The sequence below is a fragment of the Vidua chalybeata genome, chromosome 9, assembly GCF_026979565.1.
Source record: "Vidua chalybeata isolate OUT-0048 chromosome 9, bVidCha1 merged haplotype, whole genome shotgun sequence".
Classification (NCBI taxonomy): Eukaryota; Metazoa; Chordata; class Aves; order Passeriformes; family Viduidae; genus Vidua; species Vidua chalybeata.
In genome coordinates this window covers 19,076,215-19,097,280 of record NC_071538.1, presented here as the reverse complement: position 1 = coordinate 19,097,280, position 21,066 = coordinate 19,076,215, and the positions used below count along the sequence as shown (strand labels likewise).

The window sequence follows — 21,066 nt, the reverse complement described above, 5'->3', positions numbered from 1 at the left end:
TGAAAGACAGAAGAGCAAAACAGAAGTGTTAATTGTAAAAGGCATGCTGTAGGCTCATTCCAGGCTGCATGCCAAGGCCTTAGATGGTCCTTTGTGTGGGAAGGATGAATCCCTTGCTATCGGAAACCCCCTGGATACAGTTCTGAGTTGCAGTATAACCCATCAGAGTTCTGCAGGTGGCACAAAGATCTGCCTCTGTCCTTCACAAGTTTAAACTGAGGCACCTACTTTAACAGTGTGTTTGTCCAGGGTTTTTTCTCTCGAGTGCCTGGAGAGTGAGAAGATGCTAGAAAAGAAGAGAAACCTTCAGAGAACAGATCAGGCTTGGATAAAGTGCTGCCCCCAGTGTATCCCACACAGACTAACATCACCTGTCCTGACAGCCCATGGGGACTTGCCCTTGCCTTTTGAGCCTGGGCTCAGGGATAATGGGATCACTCACAAATGCCACATTGCTGAGTCATGGAAAATGAGCAGGAAAAAGTAGCTTAGGTGGATCATGTCTGTCTCTTTCCTTATTCCCTAAAGCCACCACTGCTCTTTGGAAGGTGTGTCAGCCAAACTGTGTGCTGCTCTTGCGTTGAGGCTGCCACAGTGAGCGTGAAGGGCCTGTCACCATCACGTGTCTTTCCTCTGCTATGGTAGGTGTAGTTTGAGAGAGCTAGGAGTAGGGCTGGTAGAATTGCCTCTCTTGTTGTATAGTGCTGTAAGACTAGTATGGTGTCACTTGTTTTAGCTTCATGTGGTTTTTTTCTAGAAATGCTTCATTTAGCACTTTAAATAGATGAGTGACCTGTGGGACATGCAAAAATATAAAAGGAGCTCACTGCCCTTTCTGTGTTTATTAATGCTTTCTGAGCACCTCTAGTTAACCATGGTGAGGAAGTTTCATTGAACATGAAGATGCTGCTGTGTGGGATCAAGTTCACAGGTTTCTGTGGATGAGCTCTTATTTTTATTGGCATTCTGCAGGTTTTAGCTTTATGCTTTTGGTGAGTGGTTGGTTGTGCGTAGGTCCTTCTTTTGGCTTACAAGGCACCACAGTGATGTTGTTTGAACATAGCCCCTGTTCTGGATGGCAAGTGCCTCTATAGAAACGGATTCTGCTTTAGGCATCCTCAGCAGCCCTTACTGGGAAAGAAGGAACCTACTGAAGGTGCGTTCCCTGCTCCTAATACAAGCTTCTTTCAGCAGGAAACAGGCTCTGACTTCCAGCCTGTGGCTCTCCACAGCAAGCAGTAAGCTGCACAATGTATAGGGATGAAATGTCTTGTAATCCTGAAGCAGGGTAGCTCAAAGATGCAAGGAGAATTAGTGCCTAGTAAAATTGCAAAGCCATAAGGAACTTGAACACTTACTGACTAGGGGATTTGCTTTTTCCTGCGGGCTGAAGAGGGGCTTGCAGTAGAGCTGCCACCTCCATGGCTGGCAGAACCACCTCTTGTGTCTGAGCAGAGTGGAAGGAAAGAACTTCACTCCTCTGCTGGTGCTTTGTCTGGCCCAAATCCGAGGGACAAGGTTTGCAAAGGATATTACTGTGCAGAGGGACTGGACCTAACTTGTGCTTTGAACCCCTTGTCTGTCCCTCCTGAATGCTGCATGGCTGCTCTGCAAAGACAAGAGCCTGATCTCTGCCACTTGCCAACCCATCCCCCCAGACCACAGAGGCCTCTGAAGGCAGGTGGGGAGCTGTGATGGGCAGGGCTACAAAGGACCCTGCCATCCATCTTGCTAAAGGGGTGTTAAAGGGATTTAATTCTTAAGAATTATATGTATTTCTGGCAGGTTTTAAAATAAATTTTCAACAGTACAATATGTCCTTAATAACTTCCTTTTAAACAGGTTGAAGCCATGAAGAGAGTATTAGAAAGTCTCAACCTTAATATCATTGAGATGGTGGATGAAAACGCAACCTTGGACGGTGGAGACGTCTTATTTACAGGTATAGTAATTACAGGTAGTGAATTTGCTATTTACATGTTCTGACTGCCCTAAAGACTGCACGTTGTCTGATACCAGCATAATGAAATGTCATTCCTGTGGTTTGCTGAATCTGTTGTTTGCTAAATGTCACGAAGGTTGCTGAGAGATGAGTACTCAGTGCAGCCCTCAATGTCCTGCCTAATACCTGAATAAATGGAGTAGCAGAACACACACTACAAAGAACAGCACTGTGCATACAGATTTTATTTTAGCTTGTAAAGTGCCAATAAGAAAAATGCTTTCAGTAGTCAGCTGTCTGGGGCTGTTTCATATTTCTCATTACGAGCAGCTAACATTCACCAGACTTGTTTTCAGGACTTGTAAAAGCCTGATGCAGACAATTGTCAGTAGTTCAATGAATTAAATGCAAAGTTGCATTTTTAGTTTATCAGGGATGTGGTGGAGTTGCCTGTCAGATGTCATGAGCCTAACATGTATGATTGACTTCAAGGATGAAGATACTGCCTGTGTTTTTTATGTCATTAAACCCATTAGGCATTTTCTCACATTGGCTGCACTCCCTGCCTGTGCTGAATAAGCCTGTTTGTTTTGATCAGCATCACAGAGACTGGCTGCCTGCCTTAGAGCACCACAGGGAAAGAAGGGTCTCCTACAGAGGCAGACCAGGAAGGGAGGCCTTCCTAAGGCACTGCAGATCCAGCACCGATTTTCTCTGGTGCTGGAGGATGCTGATGACTGCAGATCTGTCTTGAGACTAGAGGAAATCTCAAAGGGAGAGGGAAATGGTCAATCAGTGGTGTACTAATCCTGCCCAGCTGTTGTCTTTCCTGACCCAATGACCACTGGAAAGATTTAGAAGAGGAAGCTATTTATGCTTCTGGTTAAATATGTCTTCTGGCAAAAGATTAATTGCTTTAGATTATCAGCTCACAATTGCAGGTTGCATTCTTCTATGCTGAATTTTCAGTTTAAATACTCAGCTTGAGAAAAGAAACATAGAACATGAAAATCCTTGAAAGATTGCTTCAGAATGTCTCTAATGCTAGTCTGCTTTTTCATTCCAGGCAGAGAATTTTTCGTAGGTCTTTCCAGGCGGACAAATCAACGTGGTGCAGAAATTCTGGCTGACACATTTAAGGTTTGTAGATTCCTTCAAGCCACAGGAACTAGAAGCTGTCATTCACTGAACTAATTGAACAATTGTACTGGCCAAGATGGTTGTCATACTCATGTACTTTATTTAAGACCTAATTAAAAAAACCCCAAAGGTACAAGTTGCTGAAAGGTTTGAGCATCCTGTAAAGTGATAGATGCTGAAGTTGGATCTGAAATGTGAGATTGCTGCATAAAAATCAGTTGGATAGTGGGAGGCTGTTATTTTTTGAGAGCACATAAACACTCACGTTCTTCATGTTCTCATGTATCAGCCCTGTGTTGTTATTGCTGGTTCCTGGAGAGGTTTTATGTACCTACTGTTTAATTAAGCATTTTAATGTATGTCTTTATGGCTGCAACAATAGCACTATTTAAAACATGTTCTGGATTTTATGCCAGTCTCCAGACAAGACAAGCCGGTCTAGAGGAGAGTGCCATACTTAAACTGTTGACACTGTGCCCTGGGGTTGATAATTTGCAGAGAGTAAAATTAATTATGGAATGTCTCCATATAATTATGGAACTAGGACACTTTAAAAATATTAATAGCACCTTCTTTACTCCCATACAGGATTATGCTGTCTCCACAGTCCCTGTTCATGATTCTTTGCATCTGAAGAGCTTTTGCAGCATGGCTGGACCAAACTTGATTGCTATTGGATCAAGTGAAGCTGCACAGAAAGCCCTCAAGGTAAAGCACCTAAGAAAACATTCTAAACATGATATCTGTCTCTTTCTGATCTTTTTAAAATATCTGCTTAAGGATGCTGGAATTTTAAAATACATATAGATCAGTGAAAGAGGAAACAACAACTTCATGTTAGGGCCTCCTGTATGTGCAAACCATAAAGAATGTCGATATCAGGCAAGAGAATGGTGATGTTGATTTAACTTCAGTTATCTTAAGGATAACTTTTAGAATTCACGGAGGGGAAGTAAAAGTTCTGTCATGAAGAAGGAGGAAGAGGCCCTACACTTGTATGGAGTGTTTATAAACATGAGCAAAATTCAACTACAATACTGGTTGTTCAGTGCTGCAATTTGAGTTTGAGCCAGGGCTAATCTGAGAACTCATCAGTTTGATTAAACCCTTCTGCACAGCTTGGCTAATCATGTTGCAGTGCATCAGTTTAGCTATTGTAACCAAAACCATTTTTTGTCTAACTTGATCAAATATTGCTGGTAACTAACCATCAAGTAAACACCAGCATTAATCAAGGTAAAGTAATAAGCAGATACATTTTTAAAAGAACATAATAATTAACAAGATAATCTAGCAGTCTCTGATTGTTGGTGGATATATTTTTAAAAATAAATCAACTGTCAGTTTTCAGTGTGTTTCTCTGCACTGGACATTTAGCAGCACATTTGCATGTGTCTGGGGATAATGTTTGCTCACACCCTGCCAGCTGAGGTTAGGGAGTGTGGGCTGGAGCAGGGTTTTGTCCCATGGCATGTACTCTTCTCATGCTCCTAGAGAGCTGACAGGTTACATCAGGCAGCCATGGCACAGCAACATGTGGAGTTACCCAGAACATGTTCCAGTGAGTTGGATCTAGCTGTTTGTCCAGGAGTCTAAATCTCTTATGAGAAATTCTTAGCAAACAAATGGGTAAATTGTCTGTCTTGGAAATGATGGCATTTGCAGTGCTGCTGATCACCAGCTTCCCCTAACATTTGAATTCTTGCTTTTTGACAATGTCTTTGTTTTCTTGCCACCAAAGCAAAAAAAAGTTCAGTTGGCAATCAGCTTCTCGCAGTCTTGTGGAAATGCAAGTGCAAGAGGATCTTGGAGGAACTGACACTTGGAATTAAAAGCTGCTCCTTGGATTTCAGCAGATCAGCTGAGCTGTAGCAGTGCTGTCAGCTGTTCTGTTACCCAGCAGAGTCTGTGACAGTACAGCCCCCTGAGCTCCTGCTGAGTCTGTTGCCTGGCACAGCCCAGCATGCCACTCTTTTATTGTAACAGCTTGTTATTTTAAACTCCTCCTTCATGTTGCCATTTTTTGTGACTGGAAATGCAATCATACACGCAAGATGATTGAGCTGTCTTTAACCATCTCTGGTAATTGAGTTGTTTTCACGTGTCACATTAGGCAACTGCTACTAGTGAACTGCTACATCGTGCTACGCTAACGTTTTACATTTAAAACAGGATTTAGCTGCTTGCACTCTTGTTTGAAATAGAGATTTTTCTTGATTGTTCATACTGGTGCAACTTATGTATCTTTACAATACTTTAAAAATAGAAAAAGAAATTGCATCTGGTGCTCACATATGGCCAAGTGCAATTGATCGTGAGTTCAGTGCAGTATGTGTAATGTAAAGCTCTGCAAGTGAGCTGGGAAATTAATCCACAGAGTTTAGGATAATAGACCACATGCTAGAAGCAGATAATAAATCAGAAGCGACATTTTAACCATTAAATCCTCTTCAGGTTTTGGCAAGTGTGGTGTATTTATTTGGACTGCAGCTAAAAAGTGGCACTTGAGGAAACTTGGTGAAAGAAAGAGACAGATTAAGTGCAGAAAGTACTGGGGCCTCTAGTGACTATCACATCTGAAACTTTAACTTCCCTCTGCTGTTTTCAGCATGCATTTAATTCCTTCTTGTAGTTAAACCTGTTTATAATTCCATACATGTAATTCCACATTTGAACATCAGCCACGGCTGTTGAGACGCTGAAGCCTGGGATTACTTTTCAGGTCCCTCGGTGAGGCCAGGATTTCCTGTAAACATGTCACCTTTGGGCTCTGATCATGCACTGCCAGAGTTGCTGACCTTTACTGTGAACGTGACTGAGGACAGATTTGGGCTGCACCAGTGCCAGTCCCAGTGTAGGGAGTTGATGTGGCAGTGCTGCAGGTGAGCACTCTGCACTGCTTTTTCCCCAACAAGGGACAGAGCCCTGGGGTCCTGCTGGGACAGCAGAAGAGCAGGAACTGGCCCAGGACATAATGCAGTTCAGGTTCCAGCAGCAAAGGCAAAAGCTAGGCAAGGTGATGATGGGAACTGTGACACAGCATCTGTTGCACACTCCTTTCTGTATTCTCTAGCTCTATACTAAATCCAGAAAAGCCACATTTGTGACTGTTTGTATTGGTTGATACAGAGCACAATTTCCCTTCACTTTGTGATGAGTCAAGACTTGGACAGCAGCAGAAGATTGTGGACACAGTCCTTGATCAGACCATCTCTGTCACCCTTTGCATAACTCTGTAGTAATCCCAAAGCATCTGAGGGTTGCACATTTGTTCCCAGTTTTGACAAGATCAACTATTCCCTTGCAAGCAGTGTGGGTTGTATCTGTAACAAGTTCCTACTAATGAAGTTGTTCTCTCACTGTTGAGAAATGAGTCTGTCCTTTGGGTAGGCTCTGATACCAGGCATTGACCAAAAGACCAGCCCTGGGGTCTCCCCACAGGACTGGTAGAGAAAGCCTTGGTGTGAATCCACTGATGTGGGGTAATGCAGGGTGCTGGGGGTTGCTGATGGGTCTTGGAAGGGAGGGCACTCATTCCACCATATGGCCTGAGCTCAGCCCTGCAGTCAGCTGAGTCTGGCATATTTCCTCTGAGATCTGGAATAACAGAGTGGTATGTGGAACATCTGGGATTTCAGTTGGTCATTTGAGAGGAGTGTATGCTAATTACAGAGGCAGTGTGGCAGTGGCAGATGTCAGGACTGAGTGGCATTGCCAGTCAGGATGCAAGGCAGAGCAGGTGATGCAGCTGATAGTGTAACCTCTCGTGTCCCCTCACAGACTTGTCCCAGCAGGTCCCAGAGCAGTGGTCACATCTGGTACTGGTCCTTGGTATCTTGGAGTCCAGCCTCATTATTCAATGGGATTTCTTTATGGTCACGACTCTGTTGGAAAGTCTGCAATAGTGTAATGCCACAACTTTAGCAATATACCTTTATTTTTTCCTTCTGCTTTCAATAAAAGCTTGGACATGATTGTCGTGCCTTGTTCTTGACTCTCTCATTCAATATCTTCTGTTGGGAGTGGAGCTGCTCATTCCTCCCCTAAATTATTCCCTGGAGGACACTATTGCTAATGCAGCTGTTTTGACAATGGTCAAGGGAGGCTTATCAAAACCATATCTTAAGGATGATATAGAAAGGAGTCTCTTTTGGGTAACTATACCCTTGGTCTGTATCCAAGCTAAGAGCAGAGCTTTTAAAGACTTGAGCACAAGGAGTTGTTCTTGCATTGGCAGTTGCCCCCATTCCTTTGATTAAATGCCTTTTGTTCTTACTCCATCTTGTGTAACTGAAGTCTCTGCAATGTGCCAGCTTTTGAAGAACTGAATACTCTTTCCCTGCATTACAGGAGGATTATAGTGCCTGGATAAAGCAGAGGGGTTCCCAGCTCTGCCACAGAAGTGCCTCCAGACACCTAAGGGAGAACTTCATCTCTCTGGAGTTCTTGGAAAACAGCCTGTACTGCCATGCAGCAGGAAAAGGCTCAGCTGAATCTGCTTTTCCTATTGTCTGTATAGCAACTGTCTTTTCTAGTAATGCACAAGTTTGCATGAAAACATTATCTCTTCTTCCTTAAGAATTCATCATTTGTGCCTCTGCTTATTCCCCACATGAAGTCATAATCCTCTATTTATGCTATCACAATGGGTTGCTGTGGAAATCATTACTAATATTAATAACCCAAAGAAGATGACATCAGGTAGGGAATTAGCAGAAAGTGCAGATGAATGCTGACTTTCTTTTTAATGTGGGAGCAAAGAAAGGTTAGTGAAATACAAAGAAGTGTTGAGAAGAAATACAAAAAAGTTTCCCCTTAAAGCTAAACATTAAAAAATGAGACTTTGCTTCTCTCAGCCTTGTACATAGGAAAATTAATCCATTTATAATCAATCAATTAATTAATCAACTTATAAAATTCTATTTACTTTCCTTTGTCTCCTTCTGATTCTTCATTACTCTATGACTTACGGGTACGTACCATCTCAGAGGATGTAGGTCTTCACTGAGTGCCAGGTGACCTCCTACCTTAAAAAGTCAGCTCATTGTGTTTTACTTAGAATTAATTTTAGATTATGTAATAGCCACTGCACTTATCTGAGTGTTAGTGCTGTTCAGTTTGCATATGTGCAGAAGAATCTTTGGGAGATAAAGACTCAAAAGTATATACTTTATATACTAGAGATTATTGTATTAATCACTTTTGTTTGTTTGTTTTTAAAGGATGAGGAAAGTGTCCCTTTCAATACGTGTTTTTCCTCAAAAGTAAGGCTGTCAGCCACAGGAGTTGGGTCAGAGGCTGCCTGAGAAGATGTCATTTGCTTTGCGTAAATGGGGACTCATGTTTCTATTCCTTTGCTTCTTTTTTTCCCTTTGACTATTCTCTCCCTGAGTTCCTGTTCCAAACAACAGGATGTTCGTGCTCCTGCCTTCTCAACTGAAAACAACAGCCCACGTAATCTGCTTCCTTTTCTCTTCTCAGGTCATGGTTTCCCTTTGCAGTGGTCCTTGGCAGAGCTGGCAGGCAGGTGAGAGTGTGGCCACGAGGGATGGTGGCTCAGAGGGGCAGAGCAGTGCAGGTGTGCACACGAATGACACTCTGTGCCCATCGCATCTGTGGTGATGCAAAAGGCGTCCTGTGCCAGGAAAAGCAGGAGCAGGGTGGGAGAGGTTGCTTAAAAGAGCTCTTCCTTCTGGAAAACATGACTGAGAGGGTGCAGCAGGGAGGCAAAGCCCAAAGCCCAGCTGCTGAGACCGTGGGTGTTAGGCAGAAATTAAAGCAAGACTTTGGCTGTGGATGGACTAAGAAATCTGGAGTACGGACCATGGCAGACCAGGGCACTGCTGGCTTCAAAGAGATCTTCAGTGTAGCTTGCATCTGTAGGTCTGTGCTGTCCTGTCCTGTATCTCTGTCAGACTTCTCAGTGCCTGACAAGAAGGCTTAGATCATTCTCCTTTGATTTATGCTGCTTACAGTGGCTGTGATGGCCCCTTCCTTACTGAGACTACTACACTGTTGTCTCTTCTGCCTGTCTGCATGTCAGAGGGGACACTCCTGATACATCTTGACATTCCAGCAAGGTCGCTGGCTTTTCCAGCTCTGCCCTTCTGTCCCCTCTGGCCAGCCTAGCCAAGTGTTTCATGGTCACTGCTTTGTTTGAAGGAAACTCTGAGAAGCTGCTGAGTCCCTGTAGGAGGCACACAGCATTGGGGCACAGCTCATCGGCTCCACTCTGTCCTGCACTTTCTTGCGTTGAACCCAAAGGCTGCTGCTTTCTCTCTCCAGTGCCAATTGTTTCTCTAAATATGAAGAAATGAGGACGGAACTCAAAGGACAGTCAGGGCAATAAATCAGTGAATGAATTTTGGTTTCAGTGTAAAGTGATGTGCAGCCGGGACAAGAGAGAATGACAGTTCTGAATGTCACTGAGATGTTATTCAGAGCATCACATATGAAATAATGTGCTCTGACTGATCATTACTGCAGAAACGAGATCCTGAGCTTGTTGAAGTTTGTAGCTCAGCTGAAAACCAAAAGGAGAACATCATTTTGCCACTGATAAAGCTGTGGTGCATCTGCATGTGGTCTTTTGTGTGCACGTTGTATGCATAGGCCCTCCATTTCAAAAAAAGGTGAAGTATAACTGGAAGGATTCAGAAAAGTTCCATAAGGACTGACAGATGCCTGGACAGCTTGCCTAAGGAGACAAACTAAGCTAGCTATGACTATAACTTGGAAAAAAGACAACTAAGATAGGATCATAGATGCCTAAAAAGTCAGGAATGATGTGGAAAAGGTGACTGGGGAGCACTTGTTCACTGTGTCTTCCAGTGCAAGAATCTGGGGAGCTCTAAAAATATGTAAACTCTAAAGGGGCAAATAAAAAAAAAAAGAAAGGAAAATAAATGTTTCCTTGCACAGTACCTCTCTGAATTCTGTAGCTACCTTGCTACATGTTGAAAAGCAAACTGGGCAGACTCCTGGGCCTGGGACAGTGCTGAGCTGGTGTCACTCTGTATGACAGCTGATGAGTTGAGGTTCCTGGGAACCATGCACCAAATCTTGGTCACCTCCACTCCCTATCTTGGGATGCAAAAGTGGGTACCATCACTTCTCACCTGAGACTGGAGACAGCCTACCATGCAGCACTAAAAAAAGAAGCTCTTCTGGGTGCTGCAAGAATTTTTAAAAGGCAGATTTGGCAATCAGCAGTATTTTCCAGGTAGCAAGCACTAATTTACCTTTCTCAGCTGTCCCTCCAGATGGCAGTAGACTGGCCAGGTGCCTGTCCTTATCTTTTGCCTTTGCTGCCTAAAGGCATAGCCCGACATTGTTCCCAGACAAGTGGTCCTTCCTCCAAGGAGAAAAGAAACATGTTGACCATCCAAACTCCCATCCAGCCTGGGGCCACGTGACTGCCTGTTGCTGTTATTGCAGTTTTAGTTGCCCTGCACCACAAAAATACTTCATTTTTGTCATTGTAGGTGAAACCTTAACGTAGTTTAATCTTTTCTCACACCTTTCATTCTCTTGGATCCCAGGTCAAAGGTTGCTTAAGCATCAGTGTCAAATGGGCTAAAGTTTAATGTGCTTGGAAAGAAAGAAAAGAGGTGGGATAGAAGAATTACCTGAAATACTTTGATGTGACTAGTTTTCTCTTAAGAATACTTTGACTTGAAGGATTTAAGAAAGGATAGTTGAAAGCTGGTGAGGGAATGATCCTGTGGGTGTAGGGTTGCATACATTCCACTTGAGCTTAGATTTGATTCTTCTTTTAAATGTTGGCAGTCAGGAAAACAGTGGCTGATCAATACAAACATCAAACCCTGGAAATCTGGGCTTCTCTGTCAGCATCACACAGACATTTTTAAGTGTGGTGCTCAATGCCCTGTTAGCAAGAGGAACATTCAATGTATGTTTGGTTTTGCTTGCGGGGAGTTGGAGATAAAAATGTGCGTTGCAGGTGGGTTTAGTCGCTCTCTGTCCTGCAGCAATCTGGATGTGAGTAAATCCCAGAATGAGCAGGCAGCAGGGCTCAGACTGGGGCCTTCCTCATGGAGAGGGGAACAGTTGTAGCTAGGCTTGGCCTCTTTTAAAAGTGCATGCAGTCATCTTAGTTCCGTCAGAGATAATGGACCCAAAACGCATACACTTTTTTCCTTCATGTATAATGCTGCTTCATAGTTAGGATTATTTAACTTATCCATTACCTCAGTTGTCTGAGGACACACTGTGAAAAAAACTATAGAGAAGGCATTTTAGGCTATGTGGATGACTTCAACATAAGGAAAGCATGACTAAGGGCTGAGAGAATGTGCAGTGAAAATTACCCTCTTTAGGCTGAAGAAAATTCCCAGAAAAACTAGGCACGCGGGAAGTGCCTGGCTCTTAACATAGCTGATTGTACAATGTTTGTGGACAGAAAGCCAGCCCTCTATAAATGCATCATATTTTGGGATGTATCTGAGAGAAAATACAATCAAAGGACCTTGCTTTTATCTACTTTTCTCTGCCCTGGAGTCAATCTGGCCAGGCACTTGTACTTAATGACTTCACATAATAGAAATACAGAAAACCACATGAGTCTGTAAAGTGCCCTGATTGTGTCGTATTGGTGCATTTCTGCTGCATCCAGAGCCTCCCTGTGGGGCAGGTTTGGGGTGTTATTGCCTGGGCACTCTCTCAAGTAAGTGGTTTTTGAAATTTTACTGCAAGGGTCAGGCGTAGTTACAACAGCGATGAAAGCTTGCAAATATGATTTCTTTTTTATCTTAAGAGCTGAGGAAAAGAGTAATCTTGTGTTGTCAAACCTCCAGTTAGTAATAAAAGCTTTCTTGTGGTGTTGTTCTGGCTAGCTGAGATCCCAGTCCCACTATCACAGCTGTGTCCTCAAACGTCTGTGCTGCTTTGTCTCACTTTCTCACTCAGGTTTTCTCATGTGTTTCTGAACTAATTCAGCCACCGTTTGTGTGCTTTTTAATATTGAAAACAATCCTTTTAATGTGTCCTTTGCATCATCTCCCGGGCTCCCCAAAGCTGGTCCTTGAGGCACTTAGGGCCCTGCCACTTGTCCTTTTTTTCTGCTTGCTGGTGTGGTTCCCACTTCAGCATTTTGCAGAAGCAAATAAATGGGGGATTTGTCTTTACTCTCCTGCTTAAGAATTCTTTCATAATTTCATATGGAAGCATTTCACAGTGATTCACAATATATTTCTGATGTTCCTACAGAAAACCTGCAATATCAGAATTCTGTTTCCAACAAGGAGTGGAGAAAGAGCAACTGTTTGGGAGCTTAGTGAAATCCAGACATAGTGGCTTTTCTTTTACTGATATGTGTATTTTAGTGCAGATTTAATAAATGTTTCCTTAGTAAAGACTTAAAAACATTGTATAGGAAGGAACGGGGAAGCTGCAGGTAGAGGACATGTCTGCTCACTCTGGTTACCAGGTAGACGAGCCACACTAGGTGCAAGACATCTGCAACATCAAGGAAAGCAGCATAAAACTCATCTTGGCAACACAACAGAAACAAAATTATAAAAAAGTATAATTATACAAAATTTTATAAACAAAATTATAAAAAATTATAGCAACTGTGCTAAACATATGAAAATACAAAATTACATCTAATGAAGTAAAGGTGCAAGGATTCTTGCCCAGAAAAACACATTAACCTTTTATGGAGGTAGATGTGTCCTTGGGAACTTGGGAGAGTTTCATAACATGAGAAGGAACAAGAAATGACAATCTGATAACACTTCCTCAAGAATGCATGGCATTCTTTGTTGTGAGTTTCATGTTCTCTACGGGATGTGGATGACTCAGGCTAGAACATGAAAAATGTAGACCTATAAAGGAATTACTTACCATAGGTGTGGGCAAGCATGAGTTCTTTGTTATGTTGTGTAGACCCTGTCATAAATCAGCTACATTTCTTTAATGAATGAGAAGTAGTGCAGATGAATGACCTTGGAAGCAACTTAATGACAAACTTAACTGTGCCTAAAATTGAGGTCTACTTTCTGCTGTGTGATGTAAATCTCTGAGAAGGGAATTTAATTGAAAAATGTTGTTAACAAAAGACCAGGTTTTTCTAAAGATAATATTAGTTTATTTTAAGCTGAAAAAAAAAGCCTTTTCTTTTTGTTTGCATCTTTGCATGTATGTGCAATGTATGTGGGAACACAGGTGGACAGAGACAGAAATGGAAACGCTTGCAATTTGCTTAGGCTTTCAGTAGGACCAAAGTTTTGGACTTTGAGCCTTGTTCAGTTCTGTGCTGTTCTTGGTCTCTGTGAGGCTGAAGCCAATGTAAAGCTGGAATGCTACAATTTGGAGTCAGGCTTTTCCCATCCTTACTAAAATGGATCTGATCCAAAGCATGGGATTGCATGCTTGTCATGTCCTGAGAGTCTCTGTCTCTGAAATTCCAGCCAGCCAGGGTCTACATTTGTGTATGAGCCTTATATTTATAACCCAAACCTCTGAAGCCCAGGAGCTCTCCTGTTGCAAGGCGGGTATTGTGCTGTCCCCTTGGGAACAAGGATTAGCACAGACGTGCCTGCTTGCTCCCCAGCACAGGTGCTTAGTGAAAGAGTAACTGCCTGCAAAGCAGAACGGAGCTCCTTGAAAAGAATTAAGATTGGGCAGGTATCCAAACTGGGAACCGTTCCTGTCCTGTTCGGTTTAATTCATGCTCATTACATAAATACTGAACAATGCTGCTTTTTTTTAATAGGTGGTGAGCACCTATAGTCTCAGTCAGTGTCAGGAGCAGTTTTGCATACTCAGTGTGCAATCCTCAAGGAAAAGACCCCACAGAGGATGCTTACCAATGCCCTGCTTAATCCTGCTGCTTGCAAGAACCATTGCACAAAGGTTTTCTATTGCTCCTTTCAGTTAGGTTTAGTAGATTCTTCCGTAAAGGCAGAGATAAAAGGAAATATCTGTACTTGCTGCATAGCAAAATGGCCCTTGACTGCCTTGGCAATCACAATTAGCTATTTCTGAAGATTCTGTTCTCCCATTTCTTTAATGTGGTTGATCTAAATAGCTGCACCTTGTCTCCTGGCAGACCATGCAACAGATGAGTGACCACCGCTACGACAAGCTGACAGTGCCTGACGATGCCGCAGCAAACTGCATCTACTTAAACATTCCCAGCAAAGGGCACGTCCTGCTGCACCGAGCCCCCGAGGAGTACCCGGAGAGTGCCAAGGTGAGAGCCACCCCGGGGTGCCAGCGAGGCCCTGGCAGCTCCCTTGCTGCAGTGAGTGACTGCCACAGCCAGGCAGCCACGTGCACTCGGAATGTTCATGTTGATTAACAGTGATGGATGGCTTGGCACCTGCTGGCAAATCCATGTCTGTTCTGTAAATACTTAGAAAAAAGGGAAAACAGAGGTGTAAAGTGTAATGATTTTTCCCTTGCATTTTCTTTCCTGAACAGGTATTTGAAAAGCTGAAGGACCACATGCTGATCCCAATAGCCAACACAGAACTGGAGAAAGTTGATGGGTCACTCACCTGTTGCTCTGTGTTTATTAACAAAGCTTCAGAATTATGAGTTTACAGACTCCCTCCCTTGTAACTGGCAATAATGTTACACACAAGGTAGACGAATCTGTATCCACACTTTTATTGTTTTTATTGACAATCTACTGTACCACTGTGCTACTAACCCTTGTTTACAGATTTTTTGCTTTGTGAATTTCTATTATATCCTTGCAGATGGTATTTAAGGTGGATGTAGGGTTTGTTGGGAGCACATAACTCTAAAGTAAGTTAGTCCCATGGGCTAGCAGAAGACAATTATAATGGCTAACCCTTAGCTTTAGTGATTTAACATATCTGTGTGAAAATTTCATGAAACCTGGCTAATTCTCAATATTTCAAGCACCTCTGTTGTCTTCACACTGTTCCCTTCTGTCTTCTTTTCTCTTGCTTCTTTGCTCTACATGTGTTTTCCCTTCCTCAGTCTTCTACTTTCAGTGGTGCAAAGTATTAGGGGGACTGAAGAAAACTCAGTGGGCTCATGAACCAAGTACCTGGTGTGGCAGGGAAGCTTTCCATACACTAGCCAGAACAGTGGGCAGTGGGTCATGCTCACTGTCCTGGCCACATCACAGTGCTGCTGCTGCTGCTGCTGCTGCTGCTGGGCAGAGTTGTGGCTGGAATCCATTTCAGACACCAGGTACCAGCTTTGGAAAAGCTTCCTCTGATGGGAGCGTTCAAGGGCGATGACTGCCTGGGAAATGAATGACAGAAGAAGAGAGTAGTGCAGCCACACAAGTTGTCTCCTGCAAATTCAGGTTCCGCTGTCCTGCTAAGAGCATGACTTTCAATGTGGTGAGAATGGGAGAGGAGTTTTTTAAAAGGCCAGATCCTAGGAAGCCTCTGGACCACAAAAATTAAATGCAGATATGCAAAAGAAATCTAAAGTATGGGGGAGTTAAATCTCTTTCTTCGCATCTTAAAATTTGTTTCTCCTTTCTGTTTTCTCTTCATTTGGAGGCCACTTACTAGCAAAATTCAAAAGAAAAGGGTGATAGAAGGAGTTGAAGGACAGCTATTCCTGGATTATGCCCATGAATAAGGGAAGCTATTTTTTCCTGGAAGATTGTAATTTTTTCTTTATCTGCCCTTGGGACAGTTTTCCTTGGAACAATAACCATCTTATATTTTTTTTAGTGGCATGAATATTCTCTGTGGTATTCGGTTAAGGCAAATATAATTTTTGTAGTGAATTCCTCAACATGTTTACCCACTGAGTCATAGCTTTTTTTTTTCACCACTGCAAAATGAAGCACACACCATTGTATTCACATGCTTCTTGTTAAATCATTTGTAAACTAAGGATGGGAGCAATTCCCAAACAGAGGCAGTAGTGAGAACTCTCCAGAGACTGACAAATAGTCTGAACATGTTATCAGCTTCCAAGACATCTCCTCCACCTTTCCTGAACCACTTGTGGCGTGTTGCTGAGGCACAGTAGGAAGTGAGTGAGGGCACTTGGGCAATGTGGTCTGCAGGAAAGCACCCAGAATTAACCAAGTGCCCACTGGGATATCCTTTGGAAACCCGCATGCTGTTTTGGGCAGTCATAAGGGAGAAAACACAAGTACTCATACTCGTAGGTTCTTTCTTGCACATCCCACTCTGCATCTCAGTGGTGATGAGAGGAAAACCTGCTGGCAGCTACCAGAGTACACCTGATGCTTCGTGTTGTGATGACACGAGGTATCATGGAGAAGAGAGCAGTGACGAGCAAATATATTGTATGTGAAAAGAATGAGGCCCAAAGGAAGTTCTTCAGCCAGCCAAACAGCAAGTGTTTTTTTTTTTCCTATTTATGACTCTCCTGTCCCTAATGTTCCCTCTTTGTCTCTTCCATTCCCACGCGCCATCATTTAAACCTGAGCCAGGTGATTAGGCTCTCAGGATGTAAATGTTGCAATGGGGAATGTTTTTCTGCCTTCCCTTGGTGCTTTTTAAGTATTTGATAAAGTATCACACATTTCAAAATAACCTGACATTAAACAGAGATTTTGTGCCAAAAAGTGGCCCTGCAGTATGGAGCTGTGAGCTCCTAAAGGCAAGCTGTACTCTGTGAAAAACCTGTGCAGCCGTGGGAGCTGAAACAGTCCCCCCATCCTGACTTGCCCATGTACCTCCTGTGGCCTGGCCCCCATCCATGTCCTTCAGTCCCTCTTCCCTCCTCTTGCTAGGGAGACAGCTTCCAGCTACACTGGGAGAGTTAGGCTGTAGGATTTCAATTTTATTTATTGTTAAGTATTTCTGTAGTGTTGGTGTTGGTTTTTTTCTTCCTCCACCCTGTCTCACCTCTCACCTGTCTCCTTCCTCAGACCCTCATTTCTAGTTTGCTCATCAAGGTATGATGAGCACTTTTCTCTTTTAATCCCAAGTGATTTTGCCTTCTGTTGCCTCAGTTCTTACTTGAGTCTTTTTCTTCACTTCTCCTTCTTCACTGTTCACAGTATCCCAAACCATGATGGACTATCCTAAACTCACTCCCTCCTTGAGTAGGTGCCAGGAGAGAGGAAAAACTGAGGGGTCTGCTTTGGGTCTGAGCAATTTCTTTGGAGCTGGAAGGATGACAGTCAGCAGGAGCTGTAGATCCAGAGAATAACAAGGGTGACTCCTCTTTTTAAGATTTCTCCAGGAAAAAAAGAACCATTTCTGGTGACACTGCTGTTACCCTGTGTCCTCGAAAGCCGTAGAATGTGTGACAATGAATTCCCCTGGTTCCCTAGGGGAGGGAGAAGTTGGGATTTCAGAGCTGAGAAACAGATGTGTAGACAGAGAGGTTGGTTTTTCATCTCTTGCCATTTAGATTTCCTTGGCTTCAGGGCTGCATTTTGGTATACAGAAAGCAAGGAAGTAGCTGAGGGATCTGAATTCCTTCAGTTGTTGTATTCAAACTATCTAACTTCAGGCCCAAAACTGAGGTGCCCTAAAACCACACCTGCTTTCTCTCTCTTGGTCTCAGTAGGAATCACAGCCTCTTAACATAGATGCTCTAAATTACATCTTAGTCTGATGCCAAAAGTTACCTAAGCTGGTTAGTGGGATCACCCTCACCTCACAGCTTCTCCTGTTAATTTTTATTTTGGCATTAGAAAGAAAAATATTATGAACACTTCAGTTTATGTATTTACGGTATGGTACTAAAAAGTAAAATCATGCCAAATGCTTCTTGTTCTTGCTGTTTTCTGTTTATTTTTCTGTTGCCCAAACAAAGAATTCAGTTGTGAGGACATTTCTGCAGTGACACATGTGCATCTAATGCATGTCCTGTACATTTTGTCACCAGAACATTTCTCAGATGCCTGATAGAAATCATCATTCTTGATTAATATAAATAATAAAATAAAATCCCAAACCAAAAAAGGAGATGAGACACTGAACACTGATAGTTGCCCACATAAAACTCTTGATAACAACTGTCAGGCTGTATGACAGAGCAGACCTGTATAAAAGTTCTTGTGATAATAGCTCAGCAATGGGGCTTGAATTACTCATCAAAGGATTTTTCCTTTCAGCAATCAGTTAGCTCAGTAGAAATGAAAGAGACAGAATGTGCATTATAGATATTCCATGGATGTTATCTTTGCTAAGAGTTTAGGCAGATCTGTGATATGTGGGTTTCTTTCTTCAACAGAATGTGAATACAGTGTCTCTCTCTGTAATGAAAATGTGAATGCATACTGTACCTTATGAGATAAACTTGAATTCTTCCATTTTTGTATTTTTGTGTTTACCATGCTAATACTCAGTTTTAAATAGATGCCACTGTGTGAAGCTATGCTCTTGATTTTTTTGGTGATTTCCATGTGATAGGAATAGAGCTCATAGGCACCACTATGTCCAGTTTTGATAACAAAAAGCCAGTATACAGAATGCTGTTTGTTCACAGCAAATTGGAAAATAAGGAAAAAAAAAGCTTTTGATTTTGTTCAGCTTCATATATGTTTTATCAATGAAGTCAGAGCCAAATTAATAGAAAACATCAACATCCACATGGAACCATTTGAGGAAAATAATTTGCTATTTAATATTGTCTATTTTTGCTTTTATCAATAAGGAAGCTGAAAAGATAAGCCTGCTTAAACAATGGTATTTGTTATAAGTGATTGTGAACAAAGTATCAGTGGACCTCATGCATTTTCAGAGAAGTTTAAACTGGATGTGTGATGTAATTTGTATGGAGTTGTATGTGAATCGTGTTAGTCACTGTTTTACATTGTATCGTTCTGCAGTGCACAAATGTGACTACTGAGCACAGAAGCATTACATTCATTAAACTTAATCTTGTTGCAGTATATAATTCCCCACTTTTTGTGCCAAAAACATCAATACATTCCATAATCAGTTCTAACAGAGCTTTGCACTTTGATTTAATTTTTTTTTGTGACTCTTGGAGTTTCAATACTATGTATCTCCATCACGAAGGAATAAAGTGTCAGTTGTACCATACCCTGTGTAGTTCATTCTTCTTCTTTTGGAACTGAAAGTATATGTATTTAATTTAATACTGTTTCATGCTGTCTTTTTTATTTCCAAGCTTATTACATACCTAGAAGTAAAGCCAATCATAGACACTAGCACTAAAACCCTTAATTCTGTTAGGGGAAATGTTGACTCTTTAAAAACAAATAATAATTTTAGACTCTACATTTAAGAGTAACGTGTAGAGAGGAGATACTGCCTGTGAGTGGTCATGATTAATTTTATTGCTGTCCAAGGTAACAAAACAGATATTAGCACAGTACAGTATGTTTCTCTGTAGTGCCTGCGTTTACTGTAACTTACAAAAGGTGAAACTACGAAGCTTTAGTGGCATTCCCATTATGGTTAAATTATTCACACAGCCCTTGTGTCTTTTCTCCCCCACAATCTCAGGAGAGGTGACTGCACTCCAGACATTGCTTTGAGGTAACTTGACAGATAATTGCATGTCTTATATGTAAACACTTGCTGTTGTGTGCCACAAACTGCTCGTGGGGCTGCTCTCTGCTTGCACCCTCGGGCTCTAATGCCAGGAGGTTACAATACTGGGATCCAGGAGCTGGGGAGAGCCTGCAGTTTCTCTGGGCTCCATGGGCCTGTGTGCAAGGGCTCGTGAGCCATCAGTGCCATCTCCTGGCAGTCCAGGAGTCAGTTGTTCAAGGTCTCAGTATTGTTCTTTCAGCTTTTTAAGAAACCCAAGATAATTTAACAGAGTAGGAATTCATTCATAAACTGTAGCAAAATAATTACATTACTTTCAAACTGAATTTTGCTAGTATAATAAGACTTCAAACAAACCATAATCTATCATTCTCCTTGCCAGAGAAGTAGGGACAAAGGATCTAAATACAGCCTTTATACTGATTTTACAACATTGGTTAAAAGTATTATTTTTATACTAATATATTTAAATCAGTGCTGTGCCTAATGTGAATACATATAGTGTGATGCAATTAATATTTTAAACTACTTCATTTACATGTGTACCCATGTCTACAGGAGAGAGTTGGTACCAATTTACTTGAATTTGTTTCTTAATGGCAATGATTAAAAATCAGAAAATATAGACAAGCCACAACCACTTGCCACATAAAGAATTTTGTCATAGAATGTCAAACCTGAAAAAAGCAAAATCATAGTAATTTAACAAGGGCTGTTCTTTGCAAAACTTAGCTGTAGGATATTATTTCATCAAGTAGAGACTTCTACATTTGAGTGTACAGAGCCAGTCCCCACTCTAATTACATGCTGCTTAAAAAACATCAGTCGCTGTCTCCTGCATCATAAAGCCCAGACATTCTGATGCTCTCAACAACCTCACCCCCAAAAATTAATCACCTGTAGGTTTATTGCTGTGATTCAGTAGCTGAAACATGCCATTGGTTGCTGCAGGTATCTGTTGAGTTTGGGAAGGGCCCTCGATCTGTAACTAAACCAAACTCCTTCCCTTCTCTCTGTCTGGCAGCTTTCTTCCCCCTCCTCCTCCTCCCTAAGGAATCGAGCTGTAGACTCTCACAGGGGCTGGACTGTCCTGCCAGCTCCAGAAGGGGCTTGTCCTGAGAACCCAGACCAGACCCTTGAGCAAGGATCAGGAAGAGAATGGGATGGAAGCACACGAAACTTGCAGGGAGAAGCCCCTGCTCAGCAGTAAGGACATGCTGCCTGGAGAGGCCTTGATCAATGAGGGCAGAAGGGGAAGAAAACCTGGAGCCAGTCACAGCTCTGAAAAGCTGACCGACCTCTTAGGAACTGTGACAGGGTTACAACATTTTCTTCACCTTCACAGGGAGTTCTGTAGAAACCTCTGGGTTGTAAACAGTTTTCAAAATTTATTTTGGAAATTTAGTCTAGAAATTTTTACTGGATGGACATTACATATGTACACACTCATACAACAATGCAATGTCCAAAATCCTTCCAGATGCCTTGAAAGAAATGATCCCTGACTCACTCTAC

At 42.3% G+C, this 21,066-nt stretch overlaps 1 protein-coding gene across 1 annotated transcript in view; it reads left to right on the top strand.

Moving 5' to 3' along the window:
- Positions 1 to 19,077, top strand: part of DDAH1 (dimethylarginine dimethylaminohydrolase 1) — a 57,453-nt gene extending 38,376 nt beyond the window's left edge. Inside the window, exons 2-6 of the mRNA XM_053950873.1 lie at positions 1,843 to 1,942; positions 3,009 to 3,082; positions 3,671 to 3,790; positions 14,157 to 14,300; positions 14,531 to 19,077. Coding sequence (XP_053806848.1) covers positions 1,843 to 1,942; positions 3,009 to 3,082; positions 3,671 to 3,790; positions 14,157 to 14,300; positions 14,531 to 14,647 — 555 coding nt within the window. The 3' untranslated portion in view covers positions 14,648 to 19,077. The remainder of the gene's footprint in view (positions 1 to 1,842; positions 1,943 to 3,008; positions 3,083 to 3,670; positions 3,791 to 14,156; positions 14,301 to 14,530) is intronic.
- Positions 19,078 to 21,066: the final 1,989 nt, after the last annotated feature.